This window comes from Rhinopithecus roxellana, chromosome 5 (assembly GCF_007565055.1).
Source record: "Rhinopithecus roxellana isolate Shanxi Qingling chromosome 5, ASM756505v1, whole genome shotgun sequence".
NCBI classification, from domain to species: Eukaryota; Metazoa; Chordata; class Mammalia; order Primates; family Cercopithecidae; genus Rhinopithecus; species Rhinopithecus roxellana.
The window spans coordinates 59,765,889-59,785,367 of NC_044553.1; the positions used below are offsets into that span (position 1 = coordinate 59,765,889).

Sequence of the window (19,479 nt, forward strand, 5' to 3'; positions counted from 1 at the left end):
ATGGCTCCTGGCTCCTCCCTCAGCGCGCCCCAGCATCTTCCCTCAGTCAAGCGCTCTTCCCCGCCTTCCTCCAGTCTGGTTCCACCCCTTCCGGATAGCCCCAGGCGCGGGGTTATCCTATTCAGCTCAAAACCTTCCTTTTTCTAGCTGGACCAGTCCGCTACGCTCCGGGCCTCACCGGGGAAGTCCCACCCTGCAGGGGAACCGACTCTGGCCGGCCCTAGCCCCTCTTGAGCGAGTCCCGCCCCATCTCCGGTCTGTCCTGAAGGCTGAGGGAAGACCCTCACCCAGCCCCTGCCCTCTCCCTTCTAAGGGCGGCTAGCCCTTCTCCACCCCAGGCGCTCCCTCTGGCTGCCCCTCCCACTCGCTCTCATCTCTCTCCGTCCGCTGTTTGCGGTCGAGCCTTCTTGGGGGAGCCCCGCCACTGGATACCCACTTTGCCATACTCCTATCTCTCTTACCCCGACCCTGGACTTCCCGTTGGCCCTAGCTATAAGCCCCGCCCCTCTCCAAGGGACAGCCCCCGCTCCAGTCTCCGCTGTCCCACTCACCCCAGCCCCTCCCTCGGGCAGCCCCTGGGCTTGTGACCCAGCCAGCACCGCCTCTCCTAGTGGCAACTGGCTGGGAATGGCTGAGGGGCTACCTACTGCTAGCGGCCTGCCAGGGGGAGGAGGGGGGCGGAAAGAAGAAAGGGGGCGGGGTTGAGGGGGGCGGGCCTGGACCTGGGGAGTGAAAGCGAAAGCCCGGGCGACTAGCCGGGAGACCAGAGATCTAGCTACTGAAGCAGCATGGCCAAGCCGTGTGGGGTGCGCCTGAGCGGGGAAGCCCGCAAACAGGTAATGGTGAATCGGAGGCCAGGAAGGGGTCATAGAGCCCTCTTGGGGGGAGGCCAAGCTGGGTGGTTCAGGGGACCAAAGCAGTGCCAGATAACTCCCCCAATCTCGCTAGTGCCTTCACTTCTCGGGGATTCCCAGATTCCTGCCCTCCGACTGCAGTGAGCAGGAGCTTCTAGGGGAAACTGGCTTGTGGTGAGAAAGGCCTGAGCCACAGTTGGAGGGCACCCTGTTGTGAGTGGAAGCCTTTGACAACCCAGACCCTTAACCAACATCCGGGTACTGCTCTCTGTGTAGGTGGAGGTCTTCAGGCAGAATCTTTTCCAGGAGGTAAGTCTCTGGATTTGAGCGATTTGACCCAGAATCTCAGACCAATACTTGAGGATAACAACCTCTCCTAATGACCCCCCCAAGTCACCCTAGACTTAACCCTACTTCCCTTACCAAGCCTTCACCCAAAGTAACCCCGGAATTATTGATAGCTACCTTTAATCTGACCTTTCTTATGACTCTCCCCACTTCTGGTACTTCTCCTCTCTTTTGGTGTAGAGGAAAAAATCCATGGCTCCCAAAGCAGGAATATCACAGTCCTAACCTTAGTTCTGCCACTTACCAGCTTGGGCAAGTCCTTTCATTTTCAGGTCTTCAGTTTCCTCATTTGCAAGTCTTGGACCCAGTGATTTCCAAAGGCCCTTCCAGTTCCATTTGTCAGATATCTCACTGAGCATATTCTGTGATTCCCCTCCCTTGCAATGTAACCCACAGGCTGAGGAATTCCTCTACAGATTCTTGCCACAGAAAATCATATACCTGAATCAGCTCTTGCAAGTGAGTAGTGTGGGCCCCTCCTGCCCCTTCCCATGTCCTCTCTCCCCTTTGCCCACCCTCTCTAGCTAACAACTGGATTCAGCATGCAGAGAATAGTTTCAAGTAGTGGATTGGGAATATTAGGATGGCGTGAGGCATGAGCCTAGGTTGGGAGGCAGAGGGCAAGTGGGATGTATGGAGGGAAGGCTGTGACCTAGGATGAAGGGAAGAGACTGGGCAGCCCCTGACAGTGAGCTCTGTGCAGGAGGACTCCCTCAATGTGGCTGACCTGACTTCCCTCCGGGCCCCACTGGACATCCCCATCCCAGACCCTCCACCCAAGGATGATGAGGTGAGGCATTCAAGGTGCAGGACTTGGACTATAAACCCAATGGAGATGATAGCCCTTCAACCTCTGTGACTTTTCCAAAGCTACTTTCCCCCTTTTTTGTCTTAGATGGAAACAGATAAGCAGGAGAAGAAAGAAGGTAAGAGAGATAAGAGGTGACTAGGGAAGGGGAGATGGCACATTGGCTGCTGGATGAGAAAGGGCCTGAATCCCTTCTTTCTCACAGTCCCTAAGTGTGGATTTCTCCCTGGGAATGAGAAAGTCCTGTCCCTGCTTGCCCTGGTTAAGCCAGAAGTCTGGACTCTCAAAGAGAAATGCATTCTGGTAAGCCTGGGAAATGGGGGAGGTGGAAAGAGAAGACACACAAAGTGAGGCCCTGGACTCCTCCATAGATACAAGTTCTTCATACAGAGACCTAGTCCTGAAAAAGAAAAATTCCTTCTGTGCCTTGGGCTTAGATCTCCTTTGTTCTCCTCATTCTGTTAGACCTCTTATCACAACGGTACCTCCAAAATTAGAGACTATGCAGTATCCACTCTGTAACCTCAGAACCTACTGCTGTATCGGGTTCATAGTAGAGGTGGTATGATATAGTGAGTGACTTGTTTTAAAAGATTGGACCCTAGAGAGAGACTGCTTAGGTTCAAATCATGATTCTATCAGTTACCTAGCTGGTAACCTTAAGTAAGTCACTTAGACATTCTGTGACTCAGTTTTTTCATCTGTTAAATGGATACAATAAATATGTGTCTCTGACGGTTGCTGTCATGATTAAATGAAATAAATACATGACACAGCGTCTGGTATGTAATAAGTACCCAATTAAATATAACTATTCTTTTAGGAAGTGACAGTAATAGGAAAAACTCAGTATGTTTGTTGAATGATTCTTACATGATACCTCTTAACACAGGTGATTACATGGATCCAGCACCTGATACCCAAGATTGAAGATGGAAATGATTTTGGGGTAGCAATCCAGGTAAGAAAAGGGTAACTGAAGACACTTAGAGTGGGGAGAGCCTCGGAGGGTGAGCTAGACATGAACCAAGAGGAGGAGGAAGATAGTGTATGAAATGGGGAGGACATGAAGTGTTGTCTTTGCCTCCCGTGTCACCACAGGAGAAGGTGCTGGAGAGGGTGAATGCCGTCAAGACCAAAGTGGAAGCTTTCCAGACAACCATTTCCAAGTGAGGGCAGCTGGAAGACCAGCATTGGGGGCAGTAGCAGCATTTCTTTGGGACCCCCAAAGCTAAGCAGCCCCATCAGGATGATGGGAGACTTTGGGAAGAGTCTGATGGAGTACATCTCCCTGAACACTCATTCCTGTGGTGTTCCCTTGCTTCTGGCAGGTACTTCTCAGAACGTGGGGATGCTGTGGCCAAGGCCTCCAAGGAGACTCATGTAGTGAGTGGATAGTCCACCAGCCTTTTAGCTGGGGGTGGGACGAGGAGGTGTGGAGGAAGAGGTCCTCCTTGTCTTGTTTGTGACTTTCCCAATGTGTAGAATATTTAGCTAAAAGCATTACCTAGAAAAACCGATTAGGGCTTCAACAACTTTGACCCTTTTCTCTGCTCAGTCCCTTGGGATCCTATTTCTTGGTGCTAAGAAGGGGTTCATTCTCAAGTTAACTTGTTTCCTATAAAAGGAAACCAGACTCATGTCTCAGCCTCCCATGGGACTGACACAGCTTTGCCTCCCACACTGCAGATGGATTACCGGGCCTTGGTGCATGAGCGAGATGAGGCAGCCTATGGGGAGCTGAGGGCCATGGTGCTGGACCTGAGGGCCTTCTATGTGAGTCTGGAGTAAGGCCTTAGGGGAGGTGGATGAGTGGGGGCGGGCAGGGGATTGGCTAAGAACCTGACTCTTGCACTCTGGCCTTCTCCCAGGCCGAGCTTTATCATATCATCAGCAGCAACCTGGAGAAAATTGTCAACCCAAAGGGTGAAGAGAAGCCATCTATGTACTGAACCCAGGACTAGAAGGAAAATAAATGATCTATATGTTGTATGGATTCCCTTCCTGCGTGTGTCATTCATTCAAAAAGCATTTATTGAGGTGGCACCCGTGTCCAGACTGAAGATGAATGTTGTGGGAAGGGGTGGGTGTCATGACTTAGATGCCCACTGTAATCTTTTTTTTTTTTTTTTTTTGAGATGGAGTCTCGCTTTGTCGCCCAGGCTGGAGTGCAGTGGCACGATCTTGGCTCACTGCAAGCTCTGCCTCCTGGGTTCACGCCATTCTCCTGCCTAAGCCTCCCGAGTAGCTGGAATTACAGGCGCCCGCCACCACGCCCGGCTAGTTTTTTGTATTTTTAGTAGAGATGGGGTTTCACCGTATTAGCCAGGATGATCTCGATCTCCTGACCTCGTGATCCGCCGTCTCAGCCTCCCAAAGTGCTGGAATTACAGGCGTGAGCCACTGTGCCCAGCCAGCCCACTGTAATCTTAAGAGGTCCTCCAAAGGAACAGGGTGGGGATTGTTACATGCCATGACAACCATGCAGATAACCTGTATTTTGGAATGTAACAGTATTATTTTCATCCAGAGGTCTCAGGAATTAGTGGAAGAGATGGCATTTGCACAGAGCCCTTATGGGAATAATCAGGCTTTGTATAGACAAGGGGAAAGTTCTGTGGCCAACATCAGGAATGAAGAAAGAAAGAATCCTTATCAGTTTAGGAAAAGCCTAGAAGGAGAATGAGGTTTCACTGGGAGAACTATGGAGAACTACGGATGAATGATTGGACTTTTTTTTTTTTTTTTTTTTGAGATGGAGTCTTGCTCTGTCGCCCAAGTTGGAGTACAATGGCATGATCTTGGCTTACTGCAACCTCTGTCTCCCGGGTTCAAGCAATTCTCCTGCCTCAGCCTCTCGAGTAGCTGGAAGTACAGGCGTGTGCCACCACACCTGACTAAGTTTTTGTATTTTTAGTAGAGACGGGGTTTCGCCATGTTGGCCAGGCTGGTCTCGAACTCTTGACCTCAGGTGATCCACCCACCTCGGCCTCACAAAGTGCTGGCATTGCAAGGCGTGAACCACTGCTCCTGGCCTGGACTTCTTCTTAAGGGCTGGGAGGGAAAAAAATAATGTTTCCAAGGGCATTGTGGTGAAGGAAATACACCGCAGGACATTATGGGAATGATTAATCTGTTAAGTTTTTCTTCCTGTCCTCCCCTACAGCCCCTTCAGCAAATCACTGTCTTTCTCTCTGCTTTTCAAGATTCAGCCCTGGGCTGAAGACAAGGCTTCCTTTGCTGTGATCTTGCTATAAACTCCATGGGATTGTTCTTTAATTCAGGGCCTTATCCTGTCATAAAATATGAGATAAGAACGTGCTGCGAAGCACTGGACAGGGTGGAAGCCTGCCCCCATACATATCTCATTAAAACCTTAAAGGAACATGGGCAAAAGATAAACCAAGGGCAAGAAAACCTGCAGTCGCGAAGGTAACACGGATCATTAGTGACAGAGCCGATCTAGAGTACAGATCCACTCGTCCTATAATAGGCGCAAGGCGGTCTGCTTTGCCCGCAGCCCTTCGGAACACCCGGCTACGGGCTAGCGCTCCATCCCCGGGGCTCGGCGGAGCAGGTGGTGGTGGGCAACACAGGTTAACCGGCAAAGCCAACCAGCAACGAGAGCGGAAGTCGGGGAACCTAGCCAATAAGAGTGCGGGCAATTTTCTTTGCTTCACAATGGTGGGTTCTTTCCAGTCAGCTGGAGACAAAGGCGGGGCAAGCTTGGGGCGCGGCCGCTGACTGGACAATTTGAAAGCCTTTAGCCCTATCAAGGAGCACCACGTGGGCGGGACCCCAGGTGCCAGTTTTACAGGGAACTGCAGCTTGCCCTGTCTCCCAGGCAGGCGCTGAGTCGCAGCCGCCCGCTAGGGGCTCGGGAAGGCGGGGCTCGGATGCAGTCGGGACCTCCTCCTTGGCTGGGCCGCGGGCGGACTCCCAGACCCCGGGCACCGGGAGCCGGCGGGCTACCTGCGAGTCGAGTTAGCGTTGTCGCCGAACCGAAGTGAGAGGGCACCGGGAAGGGTCAAAGAGGGTGCTGAAGCGCTGGAGGGAGCTTCACGGACGCGAGCTAGGCACTGGCTCGCCTAATTCGTCACTAATCCGGCTTGCTGCTTCCCGGCCAGGCCCCGCTCGCCATGGGGGAGGTGGAGATCTCGGCCCTGGCCTACGTGAAGATGTGCCTGCATGCTGCCCGGTACCCACATGCCGCAGTCAACGGGCTGTTTCTGGCGCCAGCGCCGCGGTCCGGAGAATGCCTGTGCCTCACCGACTGTGTGCCCCTCTTCCACAGCCACCTGGCCCTGTCCGTCATGTTGGAGGTCGCCCTCAACCAGGTGCCTCCGTTGGATGCCCATCCCCCACCACGAACCCACCCAGCACCCCAGCCCAAGTTAATCCCCGGTCCCTTGGCAGCAGTGCGCATCCACAAAGCCAGCGGCACAATTTAATTACTGATGGCCCCTTTCCCACGACAGGTGGATGTGTGGGGAGCACAGGCCGGTCTGGTGGTGGCTGGTTACTACCATGCCAATGCAGCTGTGGACGACCAGAGGTGAGTGGCGTAGCCAGAGGAAGAAGGAAAGGATTATGGGGGGTTGCGGGTTGGAGGAATAGAGGGCGAGGATGCATGGGGCGGTGGGTGGAGGGAGGCGCACAAGATGAACCAAGGTCATTCCTTCTATCTTTCCTTCATCAAACGCTTAGGAGCAGGGTTTTTACACCAGGCACTATGCTGGGTACTGGAGTGAGGAAATATAAAGATGAATAGGACAGAGCCCTGCCCTGGAGTGCTGTTGGGGCGGGGAGGACAACTGTGTATCAACAGACTGAATTTTTTTTTTTTTTTTTTTTTTTTTTTTTTTGAGACGGAGTCTCGCTCTGTCGCCCAGGCTGGAGTGCAGTGGCGCAATCTCGGCTCACTGCAACCTCCACCTCCTGGACTCAGGATTCTTCTGCCTCAGCCTCTCGAGTAGCTGGGATCACAGATGAGAGCCACCATGCCTGGCTTTTTTTAAATTATTATTTTTATTTCTTTGTTTTTAGTAGAGAGGGGGTTTCGCCATGTTGGCCAGGCTGGTCTAGAACCTGACCTCAGGTGATCCACGAGCTTCAGCCTCCCAAAGTGCTGGGATTACAGGCATGAGCCACCACTCCTGGCCAACAGACTGATCTTGCTTTAACTGAGGTGTCCCCCAGGTGCTGAAAGAACAGAGAAATCCCAACCAGCAACTTCAAAAATAAGGCAGTTTCCTTATATATATAGGAAAAGACAATTATATATATATATAAATCATATACATGAAGCAGATTAGAGAGACTGTTTTGTAATTTGCGTTTCTCCCTCACTTAATAAATACTTGACACCATCCCATTTCCACAACAAGATCTACCTTTCCCTAACAGCTTATAGTCTGAATATGGATGTACTATAATTTATTTAATGCTTCAAACATTGAGGTTGTTTCCAATGTTTTATTACAGACACTGTCCTATTATTACCATAAATTCTTTATAAGTAGAATTTCTGGGTTAGCATATGTATAGTATGTAGTATGTATACAGTTTCAATTTGGATGGTTATGCCAAATTACCTTCCAAAAAGACCACCTTTGGTTTCCACTCTCACCAGCAGTATCTGAGCACCTGTTTCCCACAGCACTCAAGCATCAAGCAGTCGTACATCAAGCATCCAGCAGGCCCGATCCCCGCAGGCCACCTACAGGGAAAGGCCACAGCTGCGCCCACATCTATGAGACCTGGGAGGCCCAGCTCAAACGGATGGGTTTTGTCCACAGTTGGCTCCTCACTCCTCTGATCTTCCCTCTACACAGCCCTGGGCCCCTGGCCTTGAAAATTGCTGGGCGAATTGCAGAATTCTTCCCTGATGCAGTACTTATTATGGTGAGACTTGGGTTTCTGGGTGGGGAGGTGAAAAGAAAGTAGGGTTGGGGGACCCTTGAAACTCTCACTTGCCCTTCTTTGTCCACTCAGTTGGATAATCAGAAACTGGTGCCTCAGCCTCGTGTGCCCCCGGTCATCGTCCTGGAGAACCAAGGTCTCCGCTGGGTCCCTAAGGATAAGAACTTGTGAGTACCCCACTCCCTCTCTCTCTTCTCAGAAGCCCAAGATTCCTGGGTCTCCTCTGTCCTCGGCCCTGCCCCAAGGGTCTCTCTCTAGACCCAATCTCTGTCAAGTCTGTGTCTGGCCCCACTACTTGCTGTTTGACCTCCATGGGGGTTGCTATTTCAGAGTGATGTGGAGGGACTGGGAAGAGTCACGGCAGATGGTGGGAGCTCTACTGGAAGATCGGGCCCACCAGCACCTTGTGGACTTTGACTGCCACCTTGACGACATCCGGCAGGACTGGACCAACCAGCGGCTCAACACTCAAATCACGCAGTGGGTTTGTCCCACTAATGGAAATGGAAATGCCTGAGCCAGGGCCGGCAGGGTCCACATCCAATAAAGAGACTTGGGCTGATGGGCAGTGGTATAACTATATTTATTGTGCCTGGGAGGCAAGGTGAGGGAAAAATCTCAACAGAAGCAAGTTTGGGGAAAATCTGGAGTCCCCAGTAAAAAGCAGGAAGGTCTCTGCTGTACCCATCCCAGAATGGGAGAGAGGGCTCTCAATAGATCATTCCCTTTGTTTCTCCCCTGGGCTTCTTGAGCTTCTCGAAGTTCTTCAGGATGATGTCATATAACACAGCCTACAGGGAGGAGTGGAGGTCAGTCAGAGGCCTCCAGTGGCTCTGTGCCCCATTTCTAGCCTTGTGGAGAAGCTGAGCTTTGTCACCCTTAACCCCCAGCCTGCAGGGTCAGGGAGTGCGTGGCCTGGGAAAGCTGCCTCTGCCCACCCCTGCCCTCGCCTCCTCACATAAGCATTGCGGATCTCCATGACCATCAGCCGGATGTCCCGGTATTCTGCCTCATCCAGCTCGTGCACCAGCTGCCGATAATCACCCTGTGGGAAGCTCGGGTCAGGCCTGACCTTACATGAGTCCTTCCCTCATGCACCCTGACCTGAGCCTCACCTACCACATGGGGCTGCTTGGCTGCTTTAGTTACTGCATCACCACGCTCAGAGAAATACCTGTGGAAGAAGAAGTGTGTATGGAGTAGAAGAAGAAGGAGGTCTCTGTCCCAAAACAGACAGTGTGTACATGGGTGGTCACTCACTTAGAGATTTGAGTGTGGAAGCCTTCTAGCTTGGTGTGGAGGCTGGTCATCAGCTCAAACACCTTCTCCTAGGGAAAAAAAGCAAGGGGGAAAGTGGAAAGAAGCACAGACTAGGAAAGAGCAGGGAAGTGGGGCAGCGCTCTCACCTGGACAGCCACTCCAAAATTGTTACCATCCTCAATCCGAGGTATCTGCAGCTGCAACCAGGTGGTGACCTGGGAAGAGGGAATGGCATAATGCCACATCAGCCCTCTACCCAATTCCCAGTTTCATATTCTCACTTGCTTCCCTCCCCACACTGGGTGGAGGCATGCCAGGTCTCTCCTGAGCCTCAGAGCCTGGACTTCTGGTTTCACTTGCTGTGCCCTCTCTTGCTAAAACCTGGCATGTGCCAAGCCCTAAATGGCAGGGACTAAGAGGACAATGGTTTGACTTAAAGCCTGAGAGTTGAAGGGGGAGGGCCTACCAGGTTGAGCTGCTCAATGACATCCTTGATCTCAGGCTTCAAGCGCTGCAGAAGGACCAAGATCTTTTCATTGCAGTTCACTGGGCCACAGGGAGGACCTAGAGAGTGAGCAATGGGTCAGTCACATGATTGAGCCTGTGTGAGAGTTGAAGGGGAGAGTGGAAAGAAATCCTTAGGAGGAGCTCCTGTGGGTGGGACTCAAGTCTCTTCCCACAATTGTAGTTTCAAGTACCTTTGTCTTCATCCTCCCCCTTCTTCTTTTCACCCTTGTCTTCCTTCTGCAGAAAGAGAGGGGCTCATGAGAGTCAGGACTAAGGTTGATTACCCCCATGGTTGGATCCCTTCTCCCAGGTCTTCCCAGCTTGCCTCCTGCTGTTTCTTCCGTTCCTCTTTCTCTTTCTCCTTGACTGGATCAGGCACTGGGATGTCCAACGGGGCCTTCAGATTGCTCAAGTTGGCTTCATTGAGAGCTGGCTCCTGGTGTAGGGTGAGAGGAGGGCTGGAGGTGAGGGGGTTCCTCTCACCTCACTCTCACAACCCCGACCCTTCTCTTGGCCTTCACTCCCTAGCTCCCTGCCCAGCCACGGTACCTTTAAAAATGCATCCAGCTCAGAAATCTTCTTGGGGAAATAGCTCCCGAGCAGGTTCTCTGTCTGTGTGTGAGGTGGGATGGAGGAGGATGGGAGTCAGCATCAAATGCCCATCCTAGGTGGTGAGGCAGGGTTGAGCAGTAGGAGTTGGGCAGGGGTGGGGCCACTGATGGGGCATGTCTTACCTTGGTACAGAGGTCTTCACGAAACACATCCACCTGTGGGGTACATGCATCCCTTCAGAAACTTGGCTTTAAGGCCAGTTCATTTGAGGACAGTTCCCTTAGGGTTATGTAGGGCCTGACCTGGGGAAGGGTGGAGGGGATCCCTCTAAGGCCAGACCTGAAGAAAGCGAGATGGATGCCTGTAGGGTGGACTGGGGTGGTGGAGGAGTGGAACTCTGCAGACCTGGATCTACGGAGAGTGAAATGGGTATCCCTAGGGCTGGATATGGGGAATGAGAACATTCCCGGCGGTGAAGGGCCAGTGGTTCACGTGAGAACAGATCCCTGGGGTCGCCTGGCAGGTGTGAGGAGGGATGCTGAGAGCCCTCTGCGAGCAGGACAGGACGGGGTGGGCCCCGGGACCCTCCCTGAGGGAAAGGCCAGGAGGTAGCTGGGGCAGTCCCGCATCCAGTCTGTGTGTGGCCCCGGCTCCAGGCCAGCGGAGTTCCCCTCCACGCCAGCCCTCCGCTTCACCTCACCCCACAGAACCACGGCCGCCTCGCCTGTTCTCGCAGGCAGCAGTCACCGCCCTCCCGGGGCGCAGGTGCTCCGGGAGCGCCAGCTCGGCGGACTGCCCCTCACTTGTGTGGGAGTCTGGGGGGCGGGTCGGGGATGCCCCAGGCCGCTCGAGCCACGCCTCCCCAGTGGGCCCTTTCTAGACCCCGCGGCGCTCACCTTGGCTTGGGCCTCGGGCTGGACCCTGAGCGTGGCCATGACCGGGACGGGGGGCCTAGCGCCGCACGAGGAGCGGAGTGGGCACCGCGAAGGGAAAGCGAAAGCGGCGCTCGCACCACTCACGGCCTTCCTGGGTAGTGGGGCGGGGAGGGCTGGAGGAGGCGGGGTCAGCCCTGCCAGGGAGAGGGGCAGTGCCGCAGAGGAGGGCGGCGGGTGCGGCTCCCCCTAGCGCGCACAGCCTGCCTAGCGAGGGCCAGTTTCCAGCCTTCCCACCCCCGCCGACTGGGTCCCCGCCTCCCCGCCCTCCTCTCGTCCCCGCCTCCCGCCTCCCGCCTCCCGCCTCCCGCCTCCCGCCACCCGCCGCCCGCCATCTGAGGACGCCGGGTCCTCCCATCGCCTAGTCTAAGCCAGTCTCTCCGCGCCCCGCCCTCCACCTCCCGCCTCCCAACTGGCTCCCCACCTGCTCTCTTCTTCCCCTGCTCCGCCTGGGACAGATAAGCCTTATTTAGGGCTCTTCTGTCTTTCCCCAGAGATGGAATAAGACCTGGCCTCTCTTTCCTAGCCTTGCTAGCGTGGGCCTCTGGCTCTGCCGACATCCTCCGCACCTGTAGCAACACGGCACCAGAGCCGACAGCATCCCTAATCCAAGCCCGGACCAGCTCTCTCCTGGACCACCGCGGCATATGCCATTCTACAACCCACTCTCACGGAGCAGCGGGTTCATGCCTCTGTCTGGCTTAAAACCCTTTCTCAGCTGCCTGTTGACCTTAGAATGAAATCCAAAAGGCTGTTGCACCTGTCTCCCCTTTAAATTCACTTTCTACTGCTTGCCCCTTCATTCATTACACTTGCAAATATTCGGGCTATTTGTTTCCCAAATGTGTCATGTTCATTCCTGCCTCAGGGCCTTTGCCCTTGCTAATAATCCCTTTGTCTAAAACACCCTTACCCTGGGTGTTGTCATTCGGTTCTCAGTTTAGATGTCACCTCTTCAGAGACAACTATTTTCATCATCCTCTATAAGGAACCTCCCTCCAAATGCATTACAAATCAGCCTGTTTTAGTACATTCATAGCATTTATCTCTGATATTAGCCCGGTTTTTTTTTTTTTTTTTCCAGGATAATTCACTGATTTAAACCAGGTTTTGGCAAACTGCGTGTGTGTGTGTGTGTGTGTGTGTGTGTGTGTGTGTGTGTGTGTGTGTGTTGGGGGACAGAGTCTCACTCTGTCGCCCAGGGTGGAGTGCAGTGGCACGATCTCAGCTTACTGCAACCTCCGCCTGCTGGGTTCAAGCAATTCTCCTGGTTCAGCCTTCGCAGTAGCTGGGACTACAGGCGCGTCCCACCACGCTTGGCTATTTTTGTATTTTTAGTGGAGATGGGGTTTCACCGTGTTAGCCAGGATGGACTCGATATGCTGACCTCGTGATCCGCCTGCCTCGGCCTCCCAAAGTGCTGGGATTACAGGCATGAGCCACTGCGTCTGGCCAGCTTTTTCTATAAAGAGCCAGAGAGTAAATTGTAGGCTTTATGGGCCTTACAGTGTCTGTCTACTCAACTCTGCCATTGTAGCAGGAAAGCTGCCATATGTAAATGAATTAGTATGGTGAGATCAGTAAAACTTTACAGACACTGGACTTTGAATTTCATGGAATTTTTTCCTGTAATAAAATATTCTTTTCCTTTTGCTTTTCCAACCATTAAAAAATGTAAAAACGGCCAGGCACAGTGGCTCATGCCTGTAATCCCAGCACTTTGGGAGGCCAAAGTGGGCAGAATCACTTGAGGTCAGGAGTTCGAGACCAGCCTGGCCAACATGGTGAAACCCTGTCCCTACTAAAAATACAAACACTAGACAGGTGTGGTGGTGGGGGCCTGTAATCCCAGCAACTTGGGAGGTTGAGGCAAGAGATCACTTGAACCTGGGAAGTGGAGGTTGCAGTGAGCCAAAACTGCACTCCAGCCTGGGCAACAGAGTGAGACTCTGTCTCAAAATAATAATAATAAAAATGTAAACAACGTTTTACCTTTTTCTTTTTAAAAAATTTTTGTAGAGACAGGGTCTCACCATCTTGCCCAGGCTAGTCTCAAACTCCTGGGCTCAAGTGATCCTCTTGCCTCAGCCTCCCAAAGTGCTGGGATTACACTGCTATCACCGTCAGGTCCCTGCCTTAAAAAAAAAAAAAAATATATATATATATATATATATATATATATATATATATATATATTTTTTTTTTTTTTTTTTTTTTTTTTTGAGACGGAGTCTCGCTCTGTCACCCAGGCTGGAGTGCAGTGGCCGGATCTCAGCTCACGGCAAGCTCCGCCTCCCAGGTTTACGCCATTCTCCTGCCTCAGCCTCCCGAGTAGCTGGGACTACAGGCGCCAGCCACCTCGCCTGGCTAGCTTTTTTTGTATTTTTTTTTAGTAGAGACAGGGTTTCACCGTGTTAGCCAGGATGGTCTCGATCTCCTGACCTCGTGATCCGCCCGTCTCGGCCTCCCAAAGTGCTGGGATTACAGGCTTGAGCCACCGCGCCCGGCCTAAAATATTTAATTATTAGCTTGCAGGTCATACAGAAACTGGCCACAGGAGGGTTTAGCCAAAGTTTGAGGAATTAGCCAAAGTTTGCTAATTCCTGGTTTAGAGGATAGATGATATACTCATATTGCCTAGCTTTGTAATCATGGCTCCTCTGTTTATTAGTTGTGAACAAGTCACTTAACCTCTGTGTCTCAGTGTTTGCAACTGCACAATGGGAACATTACTATCTCAATTTTTTTTTTTCCAATCAAGATTAGTACAACCTACCTCATACTTTTATTGTTGTGTGGACCAAATGTGTTAACTTTTTTTTTTTTTTTTGAGACAAGAGTTTCGCTCTTGTTGCCCAGGAGGGAGTGCAGTGGTGCATGAATCGCCTCCCATGTTCAAGCGATTCTCCTGACTCAGCCTCCCAAGTAGCTGGGATTACAGGGACCTGCCATCACGCCTAATTTTTTTTTTTTTTTTTTTTTTTGTATTTTTAGTAGAGATGGAGTTTCACCATGTTGGTCAGGCTGGTTTTGAACTCCTGACCTCAAGTGATCTGCCCACCTCGGCCTCCCAAAGTCCTAGGATTACAGGCGTGAGCCACCGCACCCGGCCGTATGTGTTAACTTTTATGAAGAACTTACAGACACTTAGAAAAGTGCCTGGCACAGAGTAAACGCAGTGCAAGTGTTTTGCTATTATTTGTGTGTCTATTATCTGCCTTCCCCAGTTAGCGCATATGCCTCCAAACAGCAAAAATCTTGTCTTATTTACATGGTATAGAACTATGCTCAGCTCAATAAACATTTGTTAAATAGATGAGCACATACAGACCCCCTATGGGGAAGACAGGGTAGGAAGAGTCCCTGAGAGGAGTGCCCAGATAGGTAGGCCCCTGAAGAGGGAGAGTGGAGATTCAGTGGAGAAGGCAGGAAAAACAATCAAACAGGCTGGAGATGGAGCAACTACTCAGCAAGAATGATGCCCACACCTGAGGGCACCATTACCTGCGTTAGAAGCACCATTCCTGGATATCTCAGTCCCCAGATAGCTTGAAGTTTGCAAAAACTAGGAGACTGAAAGGACAGCTGGAGGAATGGAGGTCAAGCATAAGGAAGGACATTCAAGGTTGATGAGAGCAAGGAATGGCTGGGAAACCCTAGTGACTACCAGACCCTCTTCCTACCCTTTCAAGGACCCAACCAAATGATGAGAGGAGCCAGAGCCAGGCCCGATGGCTTTTATTTCTTTCAGTTATGCTTGCGGCTGGAGTGGGGACGGGGGAAGAGCCCATGGCCTGGACTCCCTGGAGACCACGGCTGATGATACCAGCTGCCATAGGTGAGGTACCAGGCGAAGGTGCCCACTGCGGCACCCACCACCTTGTGAGTGTACTGGTGGAAATAGATGACAGTACAGAGCAGCAAGAAGTTCCAGAGGCCCAGTAGCAGCACGTTCAGCAGGAAGACAAGGCGCAGGGGGGCGCCAGCAGGCAGCCCATGGGCCAGGTACTTGGCGAACACAGCTGCTTCCTCTGCCATAAGCAGACAGCAGAAGGTGAGCAGGAAGGTGTGGGAGGAGACTGTGTAGCCCCGCCACTGGTGGCCGGCCGCCAGGCAGCTGCGGCGGTCAGGCAGCTCGTGGAGCAGCAGACCCTGGGGCAGTGGCTCGAAGCAGGAGCCAGTCAGGTCCTCGATGAGCAGGAAGGCTCGGCCGGCTCCCCGCCACACGGCTGCTCCCACCACCAGTCGGCTCAGGTGTCTGGCAGTTATTGCCACGCGCCGTGTAGCCAGGAACACCACCAGCAACACAAAGCCCCCTAGGAAGGTGCATGTCCAGCCCCAGGCTGAATTCACAAATTTTCTGTGGGCAAAGAGGGGAGAATATTGAGACCCCAAGCGCCATCTCCCACCCTGGTCTGTGCTCCCATCACTACACTCTCCCCAACCCTACACATCACCACTGGTTCTCTCTTTGCCGTACCCTTTACAGCCCCCAGTCATTTAAACTTTGCCATCTCCTTGGAGGACCATTGAGCATTCCAGGGTACATATTTCCTCTTTGGTCCTGTTCCCAAGTTCCCCTATACCCCAGGGTTCTGTTCCCTTCCCCCTCCCCTGACCTTCTCCTCAACCTCCTAGCCTATTTTTAGTGTTCAGACTGGCAGGAGAACAGAAGCCTGGAGAAGGGAGCTAGGATCCCAGAGTGCAGGGACCCAGCTCCCACAGCCTTGAGTGGACTCACATGTTGAAGAAGTTGCCGTGGCTGGCGAAGATAGTCCGAGGGTTGACATGGAACTGCAGAAGGGGCCCAAAGATGACCACTGCTGCCAGCCAGGCATGGTAGAGGCGCCGTAAGCAGGGGCTGCCCAGAAGGCGGGCGGCCTGTTCGCTTCCAAAGTACAGCAAGGCAGAGGCCACCCAGAGAAGCACCTTGACCAGGCAGCCCAGCAGTGCCCGGATTCGGGCCCCGGCCCCCAGCCCTGCCCCCACCACCGGCCCCCGCTCCATGTTCCCTCCCCTCCCCACTAGCTGCTTGCTCTGCTGGGCAGCTGAGGAGGGGCTGATGGGGCCCCCCCCGGACAAGGATAGGCAGTGACAGGTGTGGCAGACACAACGCAGAGCCCTGTTGGCAGCTGGCAGGCGGGGGAGAGGGGCGGGGGGCAGTAAGGGGCCAGGGTGGAGGTCTGCCACGTCAGCAGGGTCCTGGCCTCGGGTGTGTGGTAGCATGTGTCCTAACAGCAGTCTGTGTCCTTTCCTGTTAGTCCTGTGTCCTCGGCTCCAACCATGTTCCAGTTCATGTCTCAGGGCCAGCTGTTCAGGGCTGTCCTTGTCCACAGTCTGCCAGGGTCTGCCAAAGTCCCTCTCCACCCACCCCTACTTTACCATTTGCTCCACAGGGAAATCAGAGGTCATGAAGATAAAACTAACCAAACCTTGAAAGTCGTTTTTTAAAAAAAGCTATCAGTCTTATCATCAGTATGATCTAGCCCTTTTTCTGGGGTTCTGAGCACAAGAGCCTACCAACAGCAGGATGCCACAGGTGGCTGTGCACAGCACTGTGGCCACCTTAGGCCTTGGGAGGCAGATCAGCAGGGGTATCCACTTCAGCGCTCTATGACCCCAGCAGCTTGGCTCTGCCCTAGTTCCTGTCTGGATTGAGGGTCTCTAAGGGACTAGTTTGGCCCAGGGCTGCTGTGTAAACTGGCGGTTTTATCTGTTGATTACGTTGACCCTCAGATCTCTAAAGATTAGGTTTACTCCCAGGTGACAGGGGTAGAGGAGACCCTAAAAGGGCAATTGCCAGACAGGAGTCAGTTGAAACCTTAAGTTCCATCCTCCAACCAACTAGCCTGGACTTCAGGGCTCTCCATGCAAGCCTGCCCTCCCAGTCTGACTGCTGAGGCGGCAGCAGCAGGGTAGAGAGCCACCTACCCACAGAGAGTGCCTGTTAGTCAGTAACTATTTCGAGATCACTTTTTCTTTCTTCCTCATTCCTCAAAACCAGTGGTGGGATTTCAGAGCACAGCGGAAGTAGTGAAAGGAATGAGCAAGCAAGGACACCCGAATTCTGGACCCAACTGTGTGACTTCAGGAAAACCAATGAACCCTCTTCAGTCCTCAGTAAATCAATTTCCTTTATAAATTGGTCAAGACAGATTGGATAATCAATTAGATTCTTTCCAGATCCTAAAGCCCATACCTTGGAATAGTGACCTTCAATGAACCCTACAAAAGAATTTTGAACTAGGCCGGGCGTGGTGGCTCACACCTATAATCCCAGCACTTTGGGAAGCTGAGGCAGGTAGATCGCCTGAGGTCAGGAGTTCGAGACCAGCTTGGCCAACATAGTGAAACCCCATCTCTACTAAACATAAAAAAATTAGCTGGGCGCAGTGGTGGGTGCCTGTAATCCCAGCTACTCTGGAGGCTGAGGCAGGAGAATCACTTGAACCCAGGAGGTGGAAGTTGCAGTGAGCCGAGATTGTGCCATTGCACTCCAGCCTGGGCAACAAGAGTGAGACTCCGTCTTTTTTTTTTTTTTTTTTTTTTTTTTTTTTTTTTTTTTTTTTGAGACGGAGTCTTGCTCTGCCACCAAGGCTGGAGTGCAGTGGCCGGCTCTCAGCTCACTGCAAGCTCCGCCTCCCGGGTTCACGCCATTCTCCTGTCTCAGCCTCCCGAGTAGTTGGGACTACAGGCGCCCGCCTCGTCGCCCGGCTAGTTTTTTGTATTTTTTAGTAGAGACGGGGTTTCACCGTGTTAGCCAGGATGGTCTCGATCTCCTGACCTTGTGATCCGCCCGTCTCGGCCTCCCAAAGTGCTGGGATTACAGGCTTGAGCCACCGCGCCCGGCCAAGACTCCGTCTTAAAAAAAAAAAAAAAAATCCCTCCCCTCATTTTTATTTATTAAAGTTTTATTATTTATTTTTTTGAGACAGTGTCTCATTCTTGCCCAGGCTGGAATGCAGTGTGCTATCATGGCTCACTGCAGCCTCAAACTCCTGGGCTCAAGTGATCATCTGCTCTAGCCTCCTGAGTAGCTAGAACTACAGGAATGCATCACCATGCTTGGTTAATATATTTTTTATTTTTTGGCCAGGTGTGGTAGCTCATGCCTATAATCCCAGCATTTTGGGACCAGCCTGAGAAGCCATAGGAGCTCGGGACCACACTGAGCTGGTCTCACATAGTGAGACGCGATCTCTACAAAAATAAAAAAAAATTAGCTGGGCACAGTGGCACGTGCCTGTAATTCCAGCTATTTGGGAGGCTGAAAGGGGAGGAACACTTGGGCCCAGAAGGTTGACACTGCAGTGAGTCATGATGAAACCATTGCACTCCAAGCCTAAGCAACAGAGTGAGACCTTGTTTCAATATTTATTTTGTAGAGACAAAGTCTCACTAAGTTGACCAGGCTGGTCTTGACCTCCTGGCCTCAGGTGATCTTCCTACCTTGGCCTCCCAAAGTGGTGGGATTACAGGCATAAGCCACTATGCCTGGTCTCATTGTGGTTTTAAATAGTTGCAAAGGGCCGGGCGCGGTGGCTCAAGCCTGTAATGCCAGCAGTTTGGGAGGCCGAGACGGGCGGATCACGAGGTCAGGAGATCGAGACCATCCTGGCTAATACGGTGAAACCCCCATCTCTACTAAAAAAATACAAAAAAAACTAGCCGGGCGACAAGGCGGGGCGCCTGTAGTCCCAGCTACTCGGGAGGCTGAGGCCGGAGAATGGCGTAAACCCGGGAGGCGGAGCTTGCAGTGAGCTGAGATCTGGCCACTGCACTCCAGCCTGGGCGGCAGAGCAAGACTCCGTCTCAAAAAAAAAAAAAAAAAAAAAAAAATAGTTGCAAAGGACATAATTTCTAGTGTATTATATACTGACATTTCAAAATAAAACCATTATATCACTGTTTCAAATGTATCCAATGAAATCTAAATACTACAGTGATTAGATACTTCACCATTATCCATTAAAAGACATGACAAGATTTTACATCAGAAATTATATTTCCATTCTACTCCTTCATAGAATTTATTCTAATATGTTTTTACGCTTGAAAGTCTTTTATTGACCATTTATCACATTGCTCTGCAAGAAAAATAACTCAAAACATTTAATTTTTTTTTTTTTTTTTTGAGATGGAGTCTCGCTCTGTTGCCTGGGCTGGAGTGCAGTGGCCGGTTCTCAGCTCACTGCAAGCTCCGCCTCCTGGGTTTATGCCATTCTCCTGCCTCAGCCTCCGAGTAGCTGGGACTACAGGCGCCCGCCACCTCGCCCGGCTAGTTTTTTGTATTTTT

General features: G+C 52.1%; 4 protein-coding genes across 10 annotated transcripts; 2 read left to right on the forward strand and 2 right to left on the reverse strand.

The window, feature by feature from the left end:
- Window positions 1-521: 521 nt before the first annotated feature.
- On the forward strand, window positions 522-4,006 carry PSME2 (proteasome activator subunit 2). Its single transcript, XM_010363780.2, has 11 exons — window positions 522-836; window positions 1,131-1,163; window positions 1,599-1,661; window positions 1,906-1,992; window positions 2,098-2,128; window positions 2,216-2,313; window positions 2,903-2,971; window positions 3,112-3,179; window positions 3,342-3,396; window positions 3,700-3,786; window positions 3,882-4,006. Exons 1-11 carry the CDS (start codon window positions 789-791, stop codon window positions 3,960-3,962), a joined length of 720 nt encoding a protein of 239 aa, XP_010362082.1. The 5' UTR covers window positions 522-788; the 3' UTR covers window positions 3,963-4,006.
- A 1,821-nt stretch (window positions 4,007-5,827) lies between these two features.
- EMC9 (ER membrane protein complex subunit 9) lies at window positions 5,828-8,500 on the forward strand. 6 transcript variants are annotated; one of them, XM_010363783.2, is made up of 6 exons: window positions 5,828-6,016; window positions 6,138-6,347; window positions 6,489-6,565; window positions 7,643-7,914; window positions 8,005-8,099; window positions 8,263-8,500. In XM_010363783.2, the coding sequence occupies exons 2-6, from the start codon at window positions 6,199-6,201 to the stop codon at window positions 8,447-8,449; spliced, it is 780 nt and encodes a 259-aa protein (XP_010362085.1). In that variant the 5' UTR covers window positions 5,828-6,016; window positions 6,138-6,198; the 3' UTR covers window positions 8,450-8,500. The 6 variants fall into 6 exon arrangements, with proteins under 6 accessions (XP_010362085.1, XP_010362087.1, XP_010362086.1 ...); XM_010363785.2 differs by having other exon boundaries at window positions 5,829-6,016; window positions 7,670-7,914; XM_010363786.2 differs by having other exon boundaries at window positions 5,831-6,016; window positions 7,845-7,914.
- Window positions 8,492-11,341, reverse strand: PSME1 (proteasome activator subunit 1). 2 transcript variants are annotated; one of them, XM_010363782.2, is made up of 11 exons: window positions 11,148-11,341; window positions 10,434-10,466; window positions 10,249-10,311; window positions 10,025-10,135; window positions 9,891-9,936; window positions 9,659-9,756; window positions 9,339-9,407; window positions 9,193-9,260; window positions 9,052-9,106; window positions 8,891-8,977; window positions 8,495-8,723 (listed from the first exon to the last, which is right to left on the reverse strand). In XM_010363782.2, the coding sequence occupies exons 1-11, from the start codon at window positions 11,184-11,186 to the stop codon at window positions 8,643-8,645; spliced, it is 750 nt and encodes a 249-aa protein (XP_010362084.1). In that variant the 5' UTR covers window positions 11,187-11,341; the 3' UTR covers window positions 8,495-8,642. The 2 variants fall into 2 exon arrangements, with proteins under 2 accessions (XP_010362083.1, XP_010362084.1); XM_010363781.2 differs by having other exon boundaries at window positions 8,492-8,977.
- Window positions 11,342-14,904: 3,563 nt separating this feature from the next.
- On the reverse strand, window positions 14,905-17,497 carry FITM1 (fat storage inducing transmembrane protein 1). Its single transcript, XM_010363787.2, has 2 exons — window positions 15,925-17,497; window positions 14,905-15,543 (listed from the first exon to the last, which is right to left on the reverse strand). The coding sequence occupies exons 1-2, from the start codon at window positions 16,407-16,409 to the stop codon at window positions 14,931-14,933; spliced, it is 1,098 nt and encodes a 365-aa protein (XP_010362089.2). The 5' UTR covers window positions 16,410-17,497; the 3' UTR covers window positions 14,905-14,930.
- Between the last annotated feature and the right edge of the window lie 1,982 nt (window positions 17,498-19,479).